Here is a 21,215-nt window from a genome sequence, read left to right on the forward strand (position 1 = left end):
ATGGTTGGAGCATTCTCGCAAAACATTGTGACCCTGACTAGTCTCCCTATGATTTTACCCAATGAGAGTGACCTGACTTGCTAGTGTGTGGTTTGTCTTGTCATGTACTCCTAGGCGCCCAACAAGGTTTTTCACTGACATGGTACCACATTGCATATAAGATTAAGTCTTAGTGTATATGTTGCATAACGCTTGTGCATTGATCAATATTGATTGACTTGATGACATTGTGTTTTGATCCTTGAGTACGTGAATATTGTGAAAATGAATGAAATGTGTTGTGTGATGATGTGATGATGTGATGTTGGATGACAAAGTGGTGAAATGATGTGAGCTATGTTTAAGTAAGTTTTATTTTGTTTTTATGATATTTATACCTACATGTAGTATCGTTACTCTTCATTAGTTAGAAATATGATAACTCACTCCCAGTGTGCTATTTGTGTTTGAATCCTGTGATTATCTTAAACCTTGTGTTCATGAGAGCAGATGAATAGGTGGATGACTATGAAGAACCTCATGCTAGATGACACAGGAACACAATGCTCTGATAGGATGTGACATTAGGGTATAGGTTCTATATTAATTGCATGAAGCCTTGGACGACTTTGTTTTGAGCCGAGATGATTTATTATTTATTTGGACAAGTTTTATTATGATGTTAGAAAAGTGAATGTGAGCCTTTTACCCTTTTGAAAGACTTGTATTTAAATGCGTTTTAAAAACTTTTAATTAATTTTGATTTCTTACTTCTTTTATTATTAGTACATATATGTGAGAGGTAGAGAACGTCACAAAATTCAAAGACCCTTTTCCCTTCTTTAAATTTTAATTGATAAGCATTGATGGATTTTAGGGTAATTTATGGATAGAATGAAAACTAGCATTTATTGATTTGGGAATTCCCCTTCTAAACAATTTAGATTTGCATAGGACATGCAACATGACAAACTAACTACCTTGGTTACTTAGCCAAAACTAAAGAAACATTTTATTTTATTTTTTAAAATTTCCCCAACAAAAGTCAAGTGTTATTTGGCATGTGGGTTGCCACGTAGAACTAGGTTGATACTTAACACCATGGTTATCAAACTCTCAAGTTAACTCACTAACTCTTACGAGTTTACGAATTCACTTATCCTCTGCGAATTAACTCTTGAATAAACTCTTTTTTTAGTAGACTCTAAGTAAACTCTATAAACTCTAAGTAAACTCAGTAGATTCTCGAATTTATCACCGAGTCAATGAGTTAGCAAGTTAAAAAAATTAGACCAAAATGTAAGTCATTTTTTTTTATTGTTTTCCATGTGTTTAACATTCAACATATCTTCATTCAGCATGCTATTCTCAAATACAAAATTCTCACCTTTAATAATATCAAACTCTTGTTCTCTAATAACATCAAACTCTCGATGAGAATGATCTACCACTACTATAACATCTACAAGTTATTGTCTACTAGTGATCTATTATTACTAGACTTGATTATTTAAATATTCTAAACTTTATGATTTACTGTTTTGTTTTATTATATTGTAGAAATATTTAATTAATATGTTATTTATAAATATTTTGTTATTATTTTTATATGAAGTAGACTCTTTCGAGTCTACTAGTCGAGTCTATGGAACTGTCACGAGTCTGCGTAAATTCTCGAGTTTGATAACCTTGCATAACACTTCATTGGAGGTAATTGACACATTAATATCATGATCTAAATTGATAATTTGATAATGATGACTAAATTCAGAGGATATTTTTTTACTTGTAATTTTGGAGTTAAAGACCATATTATTATTTTTTTTTTAAGGAAATTGGTATTTAAAGATCTTCAAATGCATCAACTTCTCGCCCATCCCAATATCCCATCTCAAATATTTGGGGGAATATTAGTATCTCTATCTAAACTCAAACCCTTTACACTAATTGCTCAAAATGCTAATAATAGAGTCTTAAAGGGCTAAAAAACTAAGGCACTCACCTTTAGAGAAGCATTGTTCTGTTCTAGATTGTACTGGATTTCTAAGAGCATATACTTGTATCTGGTTCATTTATAATTAATTACTTGAAAGAAAAAAAATACTCTCAAGACTCTCTTGGACATTTTCTTTAATCTACATTTAACAGGGCATATATAAATTCACCATACTTCCACCTCCAATTCAGAATTTTCGTGTTGATTAGTTGCTAAAGGCACCCTTAACACCCTCAAGGCTCTCTCCCATGGACAACCTGCAAGGTAAACAAAAAAATAATGCTGAGGATAAAAGCTTCATCTACACAAACCATGTTGCTCTCTCAATATATTAAGGTCCAGTTATAATAAATTTCTCAACATGTACATATAGAAATTGATTTTTTTTTTTTTAAAACAATAGCGAGACCGGTAGGCAAAAAAAGAAAAGGAAAATAAAATGAATAAAAAAGGTAAACTAAATCAAACTTTTCTTATAAATTCAACTTATGCACCTTGGCATCTTTCAAAAGCTCTTTTTTATCTTCAAATCCTAACAGTTCATACTTAATGTAAATCTAATAGCTTTCTTGTTTGTCACCCAACAACCAATATCAACACTACAACTAGAACCAATGTCAACTTCAAATTTCTGTCCTGTATCTATTTTACCCAAAACAGCACTGTGAAAACCCATAAAATTTTCTAGCCTAAAGCTTTGGATGAATGAAATAATATCTACTGTAAGCATATTGAAATCCATTATTTCCACTCGAACAAAACATTCCAGTTCTCAGTGACAACCTAACAAAAATCTTAAATTTCTGTTATACATTTGAAGTTAATATTTATTATAACAATTATATCACATATATATTGGTACTTTGCTATTACTAATTAGGCATCGACCTAGGATAAACTTCTTGACAAATACTTGTAGGAGAAGAAAATAAAAAAAGAAGTTAAATTAACTTATGCACCTTAACATTTTTAGAAGCTTTCACATCTAACTTCTCCAAAAGTTGAACTGCATAACTTGATTTTATGTTGTGGGAGAAGCTTTATTTATTTTACCTCCCCCCCTATTTCTTCTCCTATAAGGGCTTGTAGAATGTACAAAGTTTATATAAATTGGACTATTACTTTGCTTATTCAATAAGTTTAGATTTTATATAATTGCTAGATAGTCTATTAAAAAGTAATATTTCGCGATGTTTTAGATTATTGAGCTTAGTCTCGTAGCATTTTATATCTAGAGCTTTCTGATCCTTTTTCATGGCTTCCGTAGAATCTGGTGCAACACCAGTGACCCGATGCCGGCAAACAACTCTAGTGAGACTCTGATTCACACAGTTCCAATGAAGCAAGATGTTTCTTCTTTGTTGTTCCCTACAACAAATTTTTCCCATCAAATCACAGAAAAGCTAAATGATAAGAACTTCTTGCTGTGGTGACAGCAAATCGAGCCAGCGATCACTGCGCTTGGATTCAATCACTTTGTTGCGAGTCCTCAAATCCCTCCGTGATACCTTTCCGACGAAGATCGCGACAATCCTCTTTTCTTGATGTGGCAGAAACAAGATCAATTTCTCCTTGTTTGGCTTTAGTCTACGTTTCAAGCTCGATGCTTGCTTGAGTTCTTGGATCGACACACTCGTATCAGGTATGAGACAAAATACACACGTATTTTCATCACTAGACGCAAGCATAGGCGTGACAGCTCCGATCAGAGCTCTGTCACACGACGCTGGAAAACCGTACAGTTTCCGATTTCCTCTCTCGGATAAAAGCATTTATTGATGTGCCTGCTTTGGTAGCTGATGCTGCTACCTATCGCAAGCATATGGATGGGATTCAGGAAGGACTTCCTAGGGATTTTGACTCGACCATTGCCTCTAATTGAAAGTCGTCTACCACACATCACCATTGAAGAAGCTAAAGGATACATTCTTGCACAGGAGCTACGGCTTCGCAAATACACCAGACTTGAATCTTCAAGTAATTGCTTCATGCCAACAGTAAATCTCACTCAAGTATGTACGTCACACTCCATTGAGAGTGAAAACTCAAATTTGTACTCCGACACTAATATTTTGTATACGAATCAGTATTCTTCAGATTCACGAGGCTCTGGTGGCCGTAGCGGAGGTGGTTTCATGCTTGAGTTGGGTCTCTCTCTTCTCAGCCATGCATCCCTTCCTCTTTCCTTTTGGGATCATGCTTTTCAAATTGTTGTGTATCTTATAAACTGATTTCCCTCAGCTTCTCTTAAGTTTGATATCCCTTATACTGTTCTTTTTCAAACTGAACCTGATTATCAGTTTTTAAGAGTGTTTGGTTGCTCTTGCTTTCCTTTCTTGCACCCTTTCCATTCTCATAAACTTGAGTTCAGGTCCTCTGAATGTGTGTTTTTGGGTTACTCACCCAGTCACAAGAGCTACAAGTGCTTGTCTTCTTCTGGTAGAATTTTTATTTCAAAAGATGCCATTTTTAATGAACATCAATTTCCTTATACAAAACTGTTTGCTACCTTCTTCCAATTCTGTTCCTACTGCATCCTTTTCTACTGTCTTAACTATCATTGAGTCTCTTTCTCATCCTCCTCCCTCTTCAAATTCATCTCCACCTCAAAGTCAGATTTCCTCACCCTCTATTGAGTCTCCCAGTTCTGACATTGCTGTCTCACAGTCACCTGATCCTGCACAGTCTCCTAGTAAATTTGCCACCATAGCTTGAGGAGGCCTAGAATTAGAGTTCTGAAGTTGTGATTCTGATTTTTCTGTGAATTCCAATTGGAAGCAGAAGAATTGCTCCAGTTGTTTTGGTTCAGATTCTGACCCCAATTTTGATTCTGATTCTGATTGTGAGACCAGTTATTATGATTTTCGTTATTCCCATAATTGCCATTGTTGTTGTTCCCATAATTGCTATTGTTACCACCATTGGCAGCTTGATACTGAGGGTTGAATCTATTGTAGCAAGTCAGAGCCGTGTGATTATGATTGACTAACTTGACACAGGACTGAGCTCCGACCGCCACGACCACCACCACGGTTGAAACTGCCTCCGCCACGGCCATTATGGCCACTAGAACCTCGCGAATCTGAAGAATACTGATTCGTATACACAACATTGGTGTCGGAGTATGAATGCAAGTTGTCACTCTCAGTGGAGTGTCACAAACTCGGTTGAGTGAGATTTACTGTTGGCGTGAAGAAGTTACTTCAAGATTCAAGTCTGGTGTATTTGCAAAGACATAGCTCCCACTCAAGAATCTATCCTTCAACTTCTTCAACGGTGATGTGTGGTAGATGACTTTCAATTAGAGTGATGGTCAAGTCAAAATCCCTAGGAAGTCTGTCCAGAATCGAATCCATATGCTCGCGATAGGTAGCAGCATCACCTACTGACGCAAGCGCATCAATAAGCGCTTTTATCCAAGAGAGGAAATCGGAAACTGGACGGTAGTCCAGCATCGTGTGACGGAGCTCTGATCAGAGTTGTCGTGCCTTTGTTCGCATCTGGTGATGAAAATACGCGTGAATTTTGTCCCATACCTGATACGAGTGTTTCGATCCAAGAACTCAAGCAAGCATTGAGCTCGAAAGCATAGACTGAAGCCAAACAAGGAGAAACTGATCTTGTTTCTGCCACATTGAGAAAAGAGGATTGACGCAATCAAGATTGCGATCTTCATCAGAAAGGTATTGCAGAAGAATGAGGACTCGCAACGAAGTGATTGAGTCCGAGCGCAATGATCGCTGGCTCGATTTCTTGTCGCCACAACAAGAAGTTCTTATCATCTAGCTTTCATGCGATTTGATGCGAAAAATTTGTCGTAGGGAACAACATAGAAGAAACATCTTGATTCATCAGAACTGTGTGAATTGGAGTTGGAATCGGGCCACTGGTGTTAACTAGAGTTGCGCCAGAATTTGTGGAAGCCATGAAAAAGGATCAGAGAACTCTAGATGCCATGTAGAAACTCTAGAGACGAGAAAAGGGATTTGTATATTGCATTTAGAGTTACAGAAGCCACTGAGATCTCTTAGAAGAGCAGTATTTATACTTCTGAAATTTAGTTGTAACTGAAATCTAACTAAAGCTAACTGTCAACCAACTACCGTTATAAAGCTAACCAGAGTTAGTTACTCATAGACTTACACATTATGAAATGAAAATTCTTTTTGAACCTTTTGTTTTAATCATCTAATATTATTATTACAATTTGGGATCAAATTACCCAGTTTTAAATTGAAGAGACGACACGCAACATATGTGGATACTAGGACATTTTAGAAGAGACTAAGTCCAGTATACTTTTGTTAATATTACCTTTTTGAACTTTCTAAACATTTCATAAAAATGATACAAGGAATAGGAAATTGCACCAATTTTCGGCGGGGAGACAACCAGGAACTTAGTGATAAATCATGTGGTAAGCATCTAGGACTTTTCAACATTATAACCTAACAAAAGAAGGTTCGCGTCTTGATAAAGTTTACTCCACCATCAGTCCACCACTTAGTAGAAAGGCAGAAAAGAAAATCAAGGGGATTATCAAGATAAATGAACCAAGAACAAAATTGTCTTGCATCAGCAGCAAACATTTTAGTTCATCACTGTTAGAATATTGGACTTAATAATGATTCAGGAGTCTCGTTAAGTTAATAGTTTTATTGGGTTGGGTTGTACTAGTGGTTGAACTAACCATTACTTGACCTATTAGTGTTAGTATGCATCTCAAATCATCACACTAATAATATCTCTCTCTGCACCATAATTTCAACATGGAATCAAAGAAGTATATTAGTCAATGCATGAAGCCTCATTTTGCTGTGTTTTCTCTCCAACAGTGTTTGGAATAGCTTTTACATTCAGTGGTTTATGAGGCCAATATTAAAGTAAGAAAAGTGTCAGTTGAAAATCAGAATTAATATTCTGATTCTATTAATAATTACAGTTTATAGGGACATTATCTTTGATTTAGAGGAAACATAAAATCCTCTAATTATGTACAATTAATGTAATTATCTTATATAAACACGCATCTGATGTGTACTCTGACACATGGTTTCACTCAATTATCCCTCTGTTTCTCCTATTTTAACAGTGCCTTTATTTGTAACAAACTATGATGTTAGAAATCTTCAGTTTAAGGCAAGTCTTAGAATATTTAGATTCTTATGGTTTTAGGAGTCTTTTTATGTTTGTAGTTTTATAGCTCAAGGTCAGTACTATGTTCTGGGTCCTGGGACACTCCAACAGGCAGATACTTTCCTTCCTTTTGGACTTTTCATGTGCCATATAAAAGTGACACAGTTAGTGACTTGGTCATTAGTACAACATCAAAACTCAGGATATTAAACCCTTGGATGACACCCAGGATATAAACAATTAAACCCTTGGATGCAAGATGCACAAGTAGCAGCCAGCAATGAGAAACCTTCTACTATCAGGTAAATGCTCAAACACCCTCCATCAAGGTCCCTTATCAAACTGGTCTTTCCTAGCAACTATAATTCCCTCTGGCTGTACACACTACACAAACAACTCGGGGTCCTTTAATTTATAGTAATTCTCCAGAACCAGACAAAAGTAATGATAGGTGACTTTCCTAAGAAACAACGAACTTGTGAAATCCATTTCTCTCTCTCTCTCTCTCTCTATTTTCATCAATCAATGTATCAACACATGAATCCCAACCAAACACTGATTCATGTTGCAACATATTTGCTTCCCTGGGCCTGACGTTGATTAACTTAATCTCTGACACCAGATGTCAAATATCGCTAAAAAAATACTCATATTGGTCAAGGTATTGGTTATCTACTAAACTGCTATCTTGGGTATTTATCTTTTTCTACTTCATTTTTTAATTTCAATCATACATAGAAAATTATGAGTGTCCCTTTACAGCATCAGGTATTCAATCATTACTTCATTAGTCACAATAACGGAAAAAGAACGGAAAAAGAACCACAACTCAATGTAAAATTGAAGTTCGTGCATTGCAAAACATCAACTCTCTGCTAATGTCATAAAAATTCTGAGCATCAAGTTGCAGAAACTATACATACTTGTGCATGCAGTATTTGTACTCTTGGCTTCGAATAAAGTCCTTTTCTCCCTCTTCGAGCTACAAGAAAAAAATGCAACTCAATTGAGCATGACCAAAACGCAAGAAAAATAAAACACTATTAATCTGAAATCCGTTGAAAAAGGTATCACACAGAGATTGCCTCACCGGGTCACTCTCGTAGATGAGCTCGTAACAAGCTGGTGAAAGGCATCTTAGAGCACAATTCTCCCTTGCTATCATCGTTGATTTGCATGACCAACCCCACAACCCACTGGATACCAAAAAAGAAAAATCATAAATGTGAATCAACAATTTCCAAATATCATACAGACTCTACAACCCAATTAAATTTCCAAGGAGAAAAAGAAAAACAAGAACACTGAACACCAACCAACATCAACATAGCACATAGCACTGGACTAGAAGCAAAAATAGTTCACTTATAATGGTAAAAAAAGAGTCGACAACAACAAATTTGTATCGACAACAGTTGCCGAATACCACTAACATTCTACAACCCAATTAAAAATTTCCAAGAAAAGAAATAAGAACCAGACCCAGAAACTGTAAAACCAAGAACGCCTAGCTAAACATATGAATATAGCTACCGGAGGCAAATATCTTTCAATTATAACAGTAAATTGGTTGATAAAAAAATGTCTTAAATATACAAATCAGTACCTAAAAGATGTTACTTGCTATGGTCCTCCAAAGTTTCCGTCTAAACAAATTAGTCCTCAAAAGTGTGAACTTTCTATCAAATTCATTTCACTCTATACAGTCTACATGAATTCTCAACTAGCTATCAAACTCACTCTACCCAAATCCTCAACTTGCTATATATATTCACTCTATCCAAATTGTCAACTTGCTATCAAATCCACTCTACCTAAATCCGCAATTTTCTATACAAATTCGCTCTACCCAAATTGTCAACCTGATAAGAAAATCCACTCTACCTAAATCCTCAAATTTCTATACAAATTCACTCTACCCAAATTGTCAACTTGCTATCAAATCCACTCCACCCAAATCCTCACTTTTCTATACAAATTCAGTCTACCCAAATTGTCAACCTGCTATCAAAATCACTCTACCCAAATTCTCAACTTTCTATCAAATTCAACCCAAAATCTCAACTTGCTATAAATTCACTCTCCCCAATTCTCAACTTGCCAAAGTTCATCCCTTTGGATACTAATTTGTATAGACAAAACTTTTGGGACCAATACTAACATCATTAAGCATCAAATTCAATCACATTCTACAACTCAATTCATAATTTAAGAACCTGTCAATATCAGCATAGCACTGAAGCTTGTTCTTCCTGACTTGAGCATCCTGCTTGATACCCAGAAGTGGAAATCAATAGAAACACGGAAAGGGTAACTGAAAACACAACACAAACCAGAAAAAAAAAAGAGGGAGATTGATGGATGCGTACGGAGATTGGGTGAGAAGACTTGGCAAGGAGTGTTGTGCAAAAAAGTGAGGATATTAAGATAAGAGATATGAAGGAATTTCTTGTAGCAATCACCATTGTGAAAGAGATTGCTATGTGAAGAAAATCAAAGAACAATTAAACAATTCCAACGAACGTAGATGGAAACCAGCAAACCTAATCAATCACGCAGTGAAAGTGAGTGAATGCGCTTTTGCTCAAACCAGGCTTGATAAATATATTTTTTCCCTCAAAAGATTTTTAAATTAATTGCAGTTCTTATAAACATTTAACATATTTTTAATTTCCAAAAGAAACATGTTTTTAGTCTCTAATAAAGGATTAAAAAAACCATGTCACGTTTAGTAAATATAGAAACTATGTTCTCTAAGTACTAAAACTAATATTTAAAATATTTTAATGATCTTAAAATATATTTAATTCTATTTTTTCTAAGCTGTAATATGATATCTACATCTTGAAGAGTGAACTTTCGCTCTTCTCTGCTCTTCTAATTAGTGGATTTTAATGTCATATTCTCTTTTCTTGTAAAATGCATTTTATAAAGTTTTTTTTAATTAGTTAAAAAAATATATTTCAATTATTTAAATTACTTTTTATTAGCTTCATTTGTATATTTATTTTTTCTAGCTGTCAATATATTTTAATTTAAAAATAATTTTGTATCACGATTTAAAATTTTTTATCCATAGGATTTAAATTATTTATTATTTTAAATTTAAAATATAATTTATGTATTTAAAAGTATTTATTAATTATGAGCTCGAATTATATAATAATTTAAAATATTTATTTATTATAAATTATAATTATATAAAAATTAGTAATTATCATGTGTATTGCATAAGTTAAAATATTATTTATTGCTTTAAAATATGATGAACTAAATCATTTAAAATAAAAATAATTAAAATTGAAACTAATATACATAATTAATTTAAGTAATGTTTGAGGAACATATATTTAATACCGTAAAAAAAGGAACATGTATTAAAACAGAATAAGATATTTAAGATTATTAAAAGATTTATATTTGTTTTTAAATTTTTTTGTAACGTTTAACAAAAAAACTGTTTGAGTATCTATTTTTTGACAGATAATAAATAATTGATTAAGCCATTAAGGAATCAATTTATTCTCAACACAATGTATTTTAACTTTTTTTATGTGCACAAAGAATAGATAACTTTTAATTCAGAAAAAAATAGATAATTTTTCTTATCTATCCTTTTGAGGAACAGACATTATAAAAATAAATTGTGTCTCCGGATAAATTAGTTTGATGACTTTAGGTAAATTGATAATAATGTCAGAAAATAATGGAAAGGAAATAATTTCATATAATAAATTGTATACAATTTTTATTGAAGACAGTTTATTTACATGCATAGCATAACTGGACAGAAAAATCAAGAGTTGGTCTTTTGTCCAAAATGTAAAACACAACAATTGTTTTTTTATCAACTAATATGGAAACAGTTTCAATCCTATGTGTACAATCAAGAGAATTCTATCTTTCTGTGTGAAACACATGATGAGCAATGGCTACAGTGGAGAACTCTGAGCCTTTTTTTGGAACCACACAGCTGCAATTGTCACGAGGGAAGCATAAACTGAATTCGGTATCTTTTGCACCAGTCTCCCAACACCTGGAACACCTTCAGTAGCTTTCTTTGTTGCCACTGCAACTGTTGGTGCTACAACCAATGTGAGAATAAGTTTTTGGCTAACAATAGTGAATGTATCAGCTGTCATTATCAGGATGAAATCATAAAATTCATCACGGTCAATATCACCATCGAGGTTGATATCACAGCTCTACAAATTGTGGTAAGAATCACACTTAGTTCCAATAGACCAATAATTATAATATTCAGAAGAAGAAAAAAATCAATGTAGCCGAAGTAAATGATAATTTGTGTTGGTCTGAACAAAGTTGTAAGAGAAAGATGATTTTGAGAAAATGAAAATGTGCCTCTCAACTCCTGGCATGTGATTTAATTTTCCCTCGTTGATTAGAGTACTTAGTTTGATCTCATTGTGTCACAATAAAGTACCTGTTTGACTTCTCTGACTTTGTCTTTTGATGGAGGGTCAAAATGGGGACCAGGTATATACTTGTTGATATCACTATAGCGTAGAAACAGATCAGTTTTAGAAGAAATATTTCAATTTATTCAGTAGTTCAAAAACATATTAGCAAGGCCACCAAAATGTTGAATACAATAAAGAAGCAGGCTTCTTACTTGTACACAAGTAAAACAGCAATATACAGATCTTCAAAACTCAAGTTATCAGTTTCTATTTGATTCTTTACTTTGTCAAAAACTCGATCTGTTATCTTCCTTATTTGCCTTTGCCTCCACTCCTTACCTGTGTAAAGGGCAAAGCTGTTAAACACAAGCAAGGGCATTGAGCACTACAACTTGACCACTCAACTGTACGCCATGTTTAATATGCAAGAATGTCATGATGTCCAGTTCATGAAGGCATAAAAACTACATTACCATTAAATCTAGTTACCCCAAGTTCCGGAGGAATGAAATAAGAATGTTTTCAACAATCAAGGAAGTGAGTTATTGAAATACCAGTTATGCTGAACAGAATCATTAATAATGTAGGGTTACTCTTTACAGCTAAATTTAGAAAATTCTTTAAGTAATTGTATTAAATTAATTTCTCCTGCCTGAATCTAGGCTATTTGATTTTAATATATGATAAATAAGTTAGCATACCTTATTATAGTAGAACTCAAACTATCTTTGTCATAAACCTCTTTGAAACAATCAATTAGTGAATTCTTGGATGGAGCTACTATAATTACAGCAACTGTTTGTGACTTTGTGATCTAATACTTTCTCTTTCTTATCCTTTTGGCCATGATTCCCATCTATCATTTTTCTCCTTGTTCTCTCTTTAATTGGTTTTTCTTCTATTCTACATCTCAAGTTGACTCACATAACCAAATCCAAATATTTATTTGGTCTTCTCCCACTGTGATCTCTCTTGAGCTTTGTCCTCCCATTTCACATATCAAAGCAATTAAACTCTAAGCTTTACATATTCTGGCCCTCAAATCAAAGGATTTGTTTCATACACGGAACAAATGATGTCACTGGCCACAACTTACCTCAAAATGGCATGACTATAGACTTCAAAATCACACCATCAAGCACATCCAAAAGATGATTCAATAATAAACAAACAAACCCTGTAAAGGGATTTACAGTTTTACACAGCTTCCCAATTTAAAAGCAAACACAGATTAATTTCCAGCAGAAATCAAACAAACAAGTTGAACAGCTCTTTTATTACTACTTTCCAAGAATTATCACTTTCAAATTTAATTCATACTTCATAGTTCCACAACCCAAAAAAAAAAACAATTTTTTCATTCCAAAAAAACATATTTTGATATTTGTTACAGCATAGAACCCAACTTCCCCAGATTTCATAATTTTCATGCACAACATGGTAATAAATTCAATCACAGTTTAGCCAATACTCACCCAGGAGATAAATGGGCTTATATATATATATATATGTTAAAGTTTTATGTATTTGATTTATTATTATTATTATTTGGTCCTTTATTTGGTTGTCGGCACAAAAGGGCAATTCCAAAACAGGAAAAAAATGAAGTAGAGAACAAATGAAAGAATGAAAAGGGTGCAGGAACTGAAAATCAGAAAATGGAAGAAACAAGAGAGAAGAAATGAATGAAGAATTGAGAAGGGAAATGAGGAAATACCCTCTAACTTGTCAAAGACTTGTCCCATGGTATGATACCAACCAACTGAAACAAGGTTGCCTCTGTCTCTGTCTTTTAACTTCCAAGCTTCGGAGTGAGCCTTGTCTCTCTCTACTCTCTATAGTGTGGTCATAGATTTATCATTTAAGGCATAATATATAAAAAAATCTAACTTTGGGTTCTGAAATCTGAATCGTAGGCTTACATTACTCTTTTGAAAGTATCCACGCCGGATATGTCATGTTATTTTGTTTTTCTTTTCTTTTTTTTTTCAATTAAAATTTTGGCTCCATTAAAAAATGTAAATTTAAGGCAAAAATATCTTTTCAGTTTTATTTTTTTTACCATAATTATACAAAGTATGTATATGTGCTGACAATTAACTTTTGTCATAAAATTTAACTTAGTGAAAACTTTAATTTCAATTATGTTTTTTTTCCCACAATACAACTTATTTTATGGAGTTTAGTTTCACTATACATTTTTTAGATTTATTTTAATCTTTTAAGCTTTTTTTATAGTCTTTTAAGTCTAATAAATTTATTTGATTTCTTAAAATATTTTTGTTAAATTAAATTAATCATTTTATCAATTTTCTTAGACTAACAGTTAATTTTGTCTATACATCTCTAAACACATTATTACAAATTACAATCTCATATTATCAAAGTTAACTAAGTTAACGTGGTAAATTGAAAAAGTACTAGTTTAACATAATAGATATTTTAAAAGATCAAATATTTTATTAGCAATTTTCCAATATTAATTCTAAAAAAATTATATTCGCAGCCATATTTGTGACTTAAAAGGTAAATATCAACCGTTCTTATGAGGAAAAAAATAGGCCTACTTTATTTGATGACTATATATATTTTTAAATAATTAAAAACATTTAATATGATGTTTTATTTTTAATCAATATTGAAAAATTAAAGATTAAACTTTACACAGATTGATATAATGACATCAAATTAAAGATTTTTTTTTAATTGAGTTATATGGTTGTAACTTGCACGGGACGATAGTTGTTCTTTGCTAATTAGACTTCACTTATAAAATAGACATATGATGTGACAATCAAAAGAAAAGTGATGCTGATTGGTGAAAGTAACGGATACCATTTTTTTTTTTTTTTTAAATTCTCGTTTTAGACAATGGAATCATGCAAGTGTGGAACTGGAACACAACCTGCATTGCACGGTTTATATATATAATATTATTTAATTCAGATTATCATTATTTAATTATATTATGATTAAAAAAAATAAATGTATCAATATAATGTGATACGAAATTAGAACTTGATTTTGAAGTTTATATATATATATATATATATATATTATATAATATTTGTTGAAAAAGATTGCTTTTTAAAAATAAATTTTAGTATTTTGAGAAATTAATTTCTATTTTTTTATTGAAAATACTTTGGATTCATAAAAAAGTATTTCATTATAAAGTATATTTTAATATATTAAAATAAAAATTTAATTAAAATATATTATCATTATAAAGTTTTTTTTGTTATGTATATCATATAATCTAATAACAATTTTGGCACTAACATAAAAATTAAACACTTAAAATAAATTACATTCTTACAAAATAATATTAAACACTATACTACTTAAGTAAGGTTATCAAACTCGAGAATTTACACAGACTCATGATAGTTTTATAGACTTGACATGTAAACTCAACTAGTAGACTCATAAAAATAATAACAAAATATCTATAAATAACATACTAATTAACCATTTCAACAATATAATAAAATAAAACATTAAATCATAAAGTTCGAAATATTTAAATAACCAAGTCTAGTAATAATACATCACTAGTAAATAACTTGTAGAGATTAGAGTAGTGGTAGATGATGTTCTTAGAGAATAAGAGTTTGGTATTATTAAAGGTGAGAATTTTGTATTGGAGAATAACATACTAAATGAAAATACGTTGAATGTTAAACACATAGAAAACAATAAAAAAAATGACTTACATTTTGGTCTAATTTTTTAATTTTTTTTTAAGTTGCTAACTCGTTGACTCGATGGTAAACTCCTGAGTCTACCGAATTTATTTAGAGTTTATAGAGTTTACCCGGAGTATACTAAAAAAAAATTTACTCAAGAATCAACTCGCATAAGACAAGTGGACTCGTGAAGTCGTAAGAATTAGCAATTCGAGAGTTTGATAATCATGGTACTAAATGCTAACACTTCATTAAAGACGACAAAAGAAAACACTTCTTAAAGATTCAAAAGCATAAACACTTCCTTAAAGATTATAAAAAAGAAATTGTTTTTTCTTTTGTTAAAATGAATTTTCCTTTTCAATCCAGGTCTAACAATTGATGTTTTTTTTTTGTTAGAAAACATAATTAGTTCTCTAAACAAGTTAAATTATGACACGTATATTTATTTTTTTGGAAAGGTTTCTAATTTTTTTTGGTAAGGAGGCACGTATATTTATTTAAACCCATGTTATCTTTAAAAATATTCAGAATTTATAAAAGTATTTTATCTCCTAAAAATAATGATACCACAAAACCAGGTATGAAGTAAAAGATATAAGTGTAATCATTTTTTTTAGAGTACACTGTAGTCATTCATATTATTTTTGGATAAATCAGGTATCTTTTATCCTTTAACCAAAAGTTAAGATTAATCTCTCATTAACCTCTCTTTAAGAGATGTTTTTTTCATTCACGTAACATATGTATGGACTTGTGATCAAATAGGATAGCATTACGGTTCATGTTTGACACTTCAAACTCTACAAGACAATTTGTGTGTCAGATACAAGAAAATGAAGTTAATATCATTCCACATCACTAGTTATTCACAACCAGGGAATACCATGTCATATTTCTCTTTCTCAAATAACAAAAGTTCATATAATAACTACTAGTGGCCATTGATAATGATTATACATTGCAAATTAAATTACCTTGGCAAGTAGTCTCTCATTAACTCTTGAGAAAACTATTTCAACCATTTGTTTCCAAGATTTTCATTCCATTTGCAATATTAACTTCATTTTCCACGGTTCTGGCCAATTCAACCGATGCTCCAATGTAAGTATCCGGTGGTAACTTTAATAGATCCATCAATTTGCTTCTTTTGGAATATCTAATAAGCCTTCAATGAAGTCTCTAATGCTCTTTTTGTTGACAGCTTTCCCTCTAGTTAACTCCTTTGACTCTTGTAAGGCTCAAAAACAACATATCCATGCAATACCTAAATATATAGATTTGCAAACAATTTGTGCTAAATTTTGAAAGGGAATGAAAAGCAACATCAAGAGTAGTATGCATAAAAGAATCTTGGCTCCGAATAAAGTCATTTCCTTCCTCTTTAAGGCACAAGAGAAAAATGCAACCCAATTGAGCACAGCCAAGCTACAACCCACTTTCCACCAAAAATTAAAATAGTAAAACCAAGAACACCAGCTAAAATCAAAATAGCACTAAACTGGAAGCAAAAATACTTATCAATTGTAAATTTGTAATGGTAAAAAAAATGAGTCAATAGACAATAGAGTCCGAAGCTTCTTATTCCTTACTTGAGCAAGAAACATTGAGGGAGTGTGTGAAGCAAGAAAATAAAATGCAGGAATATGAAAATCTACTTTACCTTTCTTACAAAGCAAATTCCAAATAATTGAGGAAAGAAAATTTAGAAGACGAAATTAGCTTCATTTAAATTAGCCATACCAAATATCCCCTGCAGTCAGAATTTTTCAAGGGCATCACATACTGATGATAATCTTATCCATCTATCACAACTGGGCACCTCTGATGTTACTCCATCGATACATATGCACCAATCAACTCCTAATGCATGTTATTCCTACCATGCTACAAGAAAAGTAAAATTTATACAATGTAAGGTATGAAAACTATTAAGAAGACAGTCTTCAGCCAGATGAGCTCCTGTGAGGTTTCATTTGAGTATTTGACATATTTATCAGTTAGATCAAAGTAATGATAGAAATCATAAAGACATGAGTCAAGGAAAAGAAATAATTTGCAATTTCATTGAAGACAGTTCATTACATGTGTAGCATATCCTTTGACAGAAAAATCAAGATTTGGACTTTCTTCGAAAATACCATACGGAACCAATTGTTTCTATCAACTGCCATTTTTTAAACAACATGGAAACAGTGTCCATCCAATGAGTACAATCAAGAGAATTATATCATTCTGCATAAAAAAACATGTGCGAAGTGGCTAGTGTGCAGAATCCTCTTGGTACAACACAGCTGCAATTGTCATAAGGAAAGCATAAACTGCTTTGGGTAACCATTGCACCAGTTTCCCAACAACTGGGACTCGTTCAGTAGCTTTCTTTGTTACTGCAGCAACTGTTGGTGTTGCAACCAAAGTGGCAACAAGTTTTCTACGAACAACATTGAATGTTTCGGGTGCCATTTGCTCGAAGAAACCAAAAAATTCGTCACGGTTAATTTGGCCATCCTCATTGTCATCACAGAACTGCAAATTTGTTATGAATCACACTAAATTCCAACATACCATTAATTATAATATGCAGGAAAAAAAATTCAATATAGTTGAAGCAATTGACAAATTCTGTTGGCCTTAACAAAGTTGTACATATAGCTTATCTTAGGAGAGTTGAATTTTAACATAGGTAAGCACAAAGAGAAAGAAGATTTATAGAAAAATGAAAATGAGCCTTTCAACTTGCACAATAAAAAATTTCCATGTTGATTCCGATTGAAAAGAATGATAAGGCCTCGTATATAGATCGCAACAGCTAGCTTGTTGAAGGTATAATAAAGCTCTAATGGAAAGTACAGAACACCTTTGATTATTTGTGCAATGGCATGCTCAGTCTAATTTTGGCTTGCATCTCAGAAATTAACAAACTAGCATGCATTATGCAATTTCTACAAAATAGAAGAATTTCTGCATCCAAATTTCCAAAATGAACCCAAAACTATGTCTCAAATTTTCCATGTTGACACAACTATCTATCAAATGAACCCAAAACTCTACCATAAACAAGTTAATAGATGAACAACCAGGATTGCTTCTCATATTCAAACTCTCCATTGCCATTAAATTGAAGTAAACGAATTAGTAACCTATTATTAAAGAGATGAAAACTGTATATAGTGTATTACAAGGTTAAAACAGAAAACACTATTGCATAGATTTATTTCCAGTGTAAAATTTTCATACTTTTAAGTAGATAGAATACTTAGTTTGATCCCATTATGACACATTAAATTACCGTGATGACTTGTTTTATTCTGTCTTTTGACGGAGGATCAAAATGGGGGCCGGGAATATACTTGTTGATATCACTACAATGTAAAACAGATCACTTTTAGAAGGGCTAATCAAATTTATTCAGCATTTCAGAAACATATTATCAATGTCACCAAAATGTAAAACACAGGCTTCTTACTTGTACACAAGTAAAATAGCAATATACAGATCTCCAAATCTCAAATTATTTTGTGCTGGATTCTTTACTCGGTCAAAAACTCGATCTGTTATCTTTCTTATTTGCCTTTTCCTCCACTCCTTACCTGTGTAAACACAAGCAAAGGCATTGAGCACTACAACTTGACCACTCAACTGTATGCTATGTTTAATATGCTGTATCTTACATTTACATATGCAAGAATGTCATGTCCAGTTAATGAAGGCATAAAACCTAAGTTACCATTAAATCCAGTAACCTCATATTCAGGAAGAATGTTTTCAACCATCAAGGAAGTGAGTTTATTGAAATACCAATTATGCATAACAAAATCCATTAATAATTTAAGGGTTAGTCTGAAAAGTTAAAATTGAAGTATTTAAACTCTAAGGGATTTGATTCCTCTAAAGTGATCAACTCATTTTACAGAATAAATTAAAGTAGTCTCGGTCCTTGTTGAGAAAATTAAGGGTTGATTAATCGGATCCAACTATAAGCTTCTTACATTCTGGCATTGAAATCACAGGCAATGCAGTGTTTATGGAATGGAAGTGAAGGAACAAATTATTATACCACAATTTATCTCAAAATGGCACGAGTTTAGACTTCAAGAGTACAAACATCCAAAAGACGATTCAATAAACAAACAAATCCTGTAAAGGGATTTATGCAACTTCCCAATTTAAAAGCAAACTCAAAGCTCAATCTCCAGCAGAAATCAAACATACGAATTGAACATCTCTCTTATTATTAGTATTTTACCAAAGTTGGATTCTCTAGAGCTTAAAATTGATATGTAGCTCATGAAGCTATAATCCAAAGGTGCATAAGTTTTTAAAATCAACATGATGCTTTATTTAATTTAAAAAAAAAAATTAAGGTTAAAGATCTTTGCAGTTAATTAACATACATTTTAACTGTAGAGAATCTTGATCTGAAGAAGAGAAGAAATGAAGGAAGTGGAAGAATGAAAAGGGTGCAGGAACTGAAGATCAGGTAATGAAACAACAGAGCAAAAGGCAACAAAGATAAAGGCATGAAAGAGGAAAGTGATCAATAAGCACTGATCGGCAGCTTAAACCAAACTGCATGAAATCTTAACAGCGAAAAAAAATGTTATATTTTGTACTAAAATAACAACAAAAAAACGTAACAAAGATAAAGGCATAGGATGAATAATTAACTGCACAAGGGTGCAGTTTTTTTAGAAGCAACAACAATAATAATACCTTGTAACTTGATGAAGAATCGTCCCATCCATGATAGGATACCAAACATATCTCACTCCAACTAGCTTGTGTTGTGTTCTGTGTGAGTTTCATGAGTTAGCTTTGAACTTAAGACTTGATGATGATGGTCGATATTCTTGTTTTCAGCTAACAAGTCACCCGGGAAACCCGCAACACCAAACATCTCAACCAAGGTTACTTTTTTAAAAATAAAAGAGAAAAAAGAAAAAAAATAGCTAAAGAAAGTAGAAATTAATAGTTACATTTTAAAGGTTTAAAAAGAAATAAAAATAATTATATATATTGAAAGATTATTTAAGAATATGAAATATGTACACCAAGTAATTATCTTTATTAATGATAATAGTAATTAAATATGTTTTATTTCTGGTAATACATTTACTTTTTTTTATTTTAGTCTTTATAATTTTTTTTTGAAAATGTTACTTGGAAATTTATTTATTTTTTGTTTTGATTCTTATTTTTTTTTAATTCTTATATTATATTATTATTCTTTTATTTTAGTTCCTATAATATTTTGTTTAATTTATTTCGAATTAGCTTCTTAAAAAATATTTGATAAAGATTAAAAATAAACGATTTATATATTATAAGGTCAGAAATGAGATAATACATATATCATAAGGACCAAGACAAAACAACAAGGACCGAAGCTAAAATAAAAATAAAAATTAGAAGGACTATTTAAAAAACAAAAAATTTACAAGCATCAAAATAAAAAAAATAGTATATTACAATGACAAAAACTCCCATAAGATAATTGTGCTCTTGATTTTCTGCCTCACAAGGGGTGCCAATATCATGCCTCTGTTTACTTCCTCTATAGATTGACCATGTTGTCTAAGATAGATGTAGTGTTGTTTTATGTTCATTTGAGTTATTTTAAGCCTCGTTTCTTCCTTCGAGGCTTCAACAGTTGAACCCTTGCAACATGTAAAGTAGTGTATTTCTGTTACCATATTATAACAGATTTCACTAGGGTTAATTTTATGTGATGAGGGTAGAGTGTTCTTTGAGTGTCAGTTTACCAAACCTGGAAAAGGGTGAATGTTGCTATTTGCTCATAAAAATTACTTTCTATTATCATCTTCATGACATGAAATTCAGAAGTATTAATATTGCATACACAAAAGGCTTTGTCATAAAATGTTACCAAAGGGAATTACATTTCAATTTTCAACTAAAATTTGCCCACAAGACTAACACAAACACCAGAAATGAGTAAGATGACTGCTAGGGCCATACTCATTATTCAACACA

The 21,215-nt window shown here is 32.0% G+C and overlaps 3 protein-coding genes across 4 annotated transcripts; all 3 read right to left on the reverse strand.

Moving 5' to 3' along the window:
* Positions 1-1,775: 1,775 nt before the first annotated feature.
* LOC100305858 (uncharacterized) lies at positions 1,776-9,729 on the reverse strand. 2 transcript variants are annotated; one of them, NM_001250827.2, is given in 5 exon segments: positions 1,776-2,232; positions 8,035-8,093; positions 8,202-8,307; positions 9,328-9,377; positions 9,481-9,729. In NM_001250827.2, coding segments are annotated over 5 exon segments (363 nt in total). In that variant the 5' UTR covers positions 9,577-9,729; the 3' UTR covers positions 1,776-2,180.
* A 1,087-nt stretch (positions 9,730-10,816) lies between these two features.
* Positions 10,817-13,380, reverse strand: LOC100526914 (uncharacterized). Its single transcript, NM_001248981.2, has 4 exons — positions 13,250-13,380; positions 11,745-11,871; positions 11,556-11,628; positions 10,817-11,316 (listed from the first exon to the last, which is right to left on the reverse strand). The coding sequence occupies exons 1-4, from the start codon at positions 13,275-13,277 to the stop codon at positions 11,044-11,046; spliced, it is 501 nt and encodes a 166-aa protein (NP_001235910.1). The 5' UTR covers positions 13,278-13,380; the 3' UTR covers positions 10,817-11,043.
* Positions 13,381-17,263: 3,883 nt separating this feature from the next.
* Positions 17,264-20,090, reverse strand: LOC100782930 (uncharacterized). Its single transcript, XM_003520329.5, has 4 exons — positions 19,935-20,090; positions 18,688-18,811; positions 18,511-18,583; positions 17,264-17,747 (listed from the first exon to the last, which is right to left on the reverse strand). The coding sequence occupies exons 1-4, from the start codon at positions 19,981-19,983 to the stop codon at positions 17,484-17,486; spliced, it is 510 nt and encodes a 169-aa protein (XP_003520377.2). The 5' UTR covers positions 19,984-20,090; the 3' UTR covers positions 17,264-17,483.
* Positions 20,091-21,215: the final 1,125 nt, after the last annotated feature.

The sequence above is a fragment of the Glycine max genome, chromosome 3 (genome assembly GCF_000004515.6).
Source record: "Glycine max cultivar Williams 82 chromosome 3, Glycine_max_v4.0, whole genome shotgun sequence".
NCBI lineage: Eukaryota > Viridiplantae > Streptophyta > Magnoliopsida > Fabales > Fabaceae > Glycine > Glycine max.

Bases quoted from the DNA above. Each gene is read 5' to 3' on its own strand.
- LOC100782930 (XM_003520329.5), bottom strand. From the start codon at position 19,983: ATGTTTGGTATCCTATCATGGATGGGACGATTCTTCATCAAGTTACAA. The intron at 18,812-19,934 runs GTATTATTATTG...GTGTTTACACAG, and splicing joins ATTCTTCATCAAGTTACAAG to GTAAGGAGTGGAGGAAAAGG. The intron at 17,748-18,510 runs GTAATTTAATGT...ACAAATTTGCAG, and splicing joins GAATAAAACAAGTCATCACG to TTCTGTGATGACAATGAGGA.
- LOC100305858 (XM_014773345.3), bottom strand. From the start codon at position 9,576: ATGGTGATTGCTACAAGAAATTCCTTCATATCTCTTATCTTAATATCC. The intron at 8,308-9,327 runs GTTCTTAAATTA...TTTGGTATCCAG, and splicing joins TGCTATGCTGATATTGACAG to TGGGTTGTGGGGTTGGTCAT. The intron at 8,094-8,201 runs GTGAGGCAATCT...TTTTTCTTGTAG, and splicing joins TCATCTACGAGAGTGACCCG to CTCGAAGAGGGAGAAAAGGA.
- LOC100526914 (NM_001248981.2), bottom strand. From the start codon at position 13,277: ATGGGACAAGTCTTTGACAAGTTAGAGG. The intron at 11,872-13,249 runs GTATTTCCTCAT...CCCTTTACACAG, and splicing joins AGTCTTTGACAAGTTAGAGG to GTAAGGAGTGGAGGCAAAGG. The intron at 11,629-11,744 runs GTAAGAAGCCTG...TCTACGCTATAG, and splicing joins GCTGTTTTACTTGTGTACAA to TGATATCAACAAGTATATAC.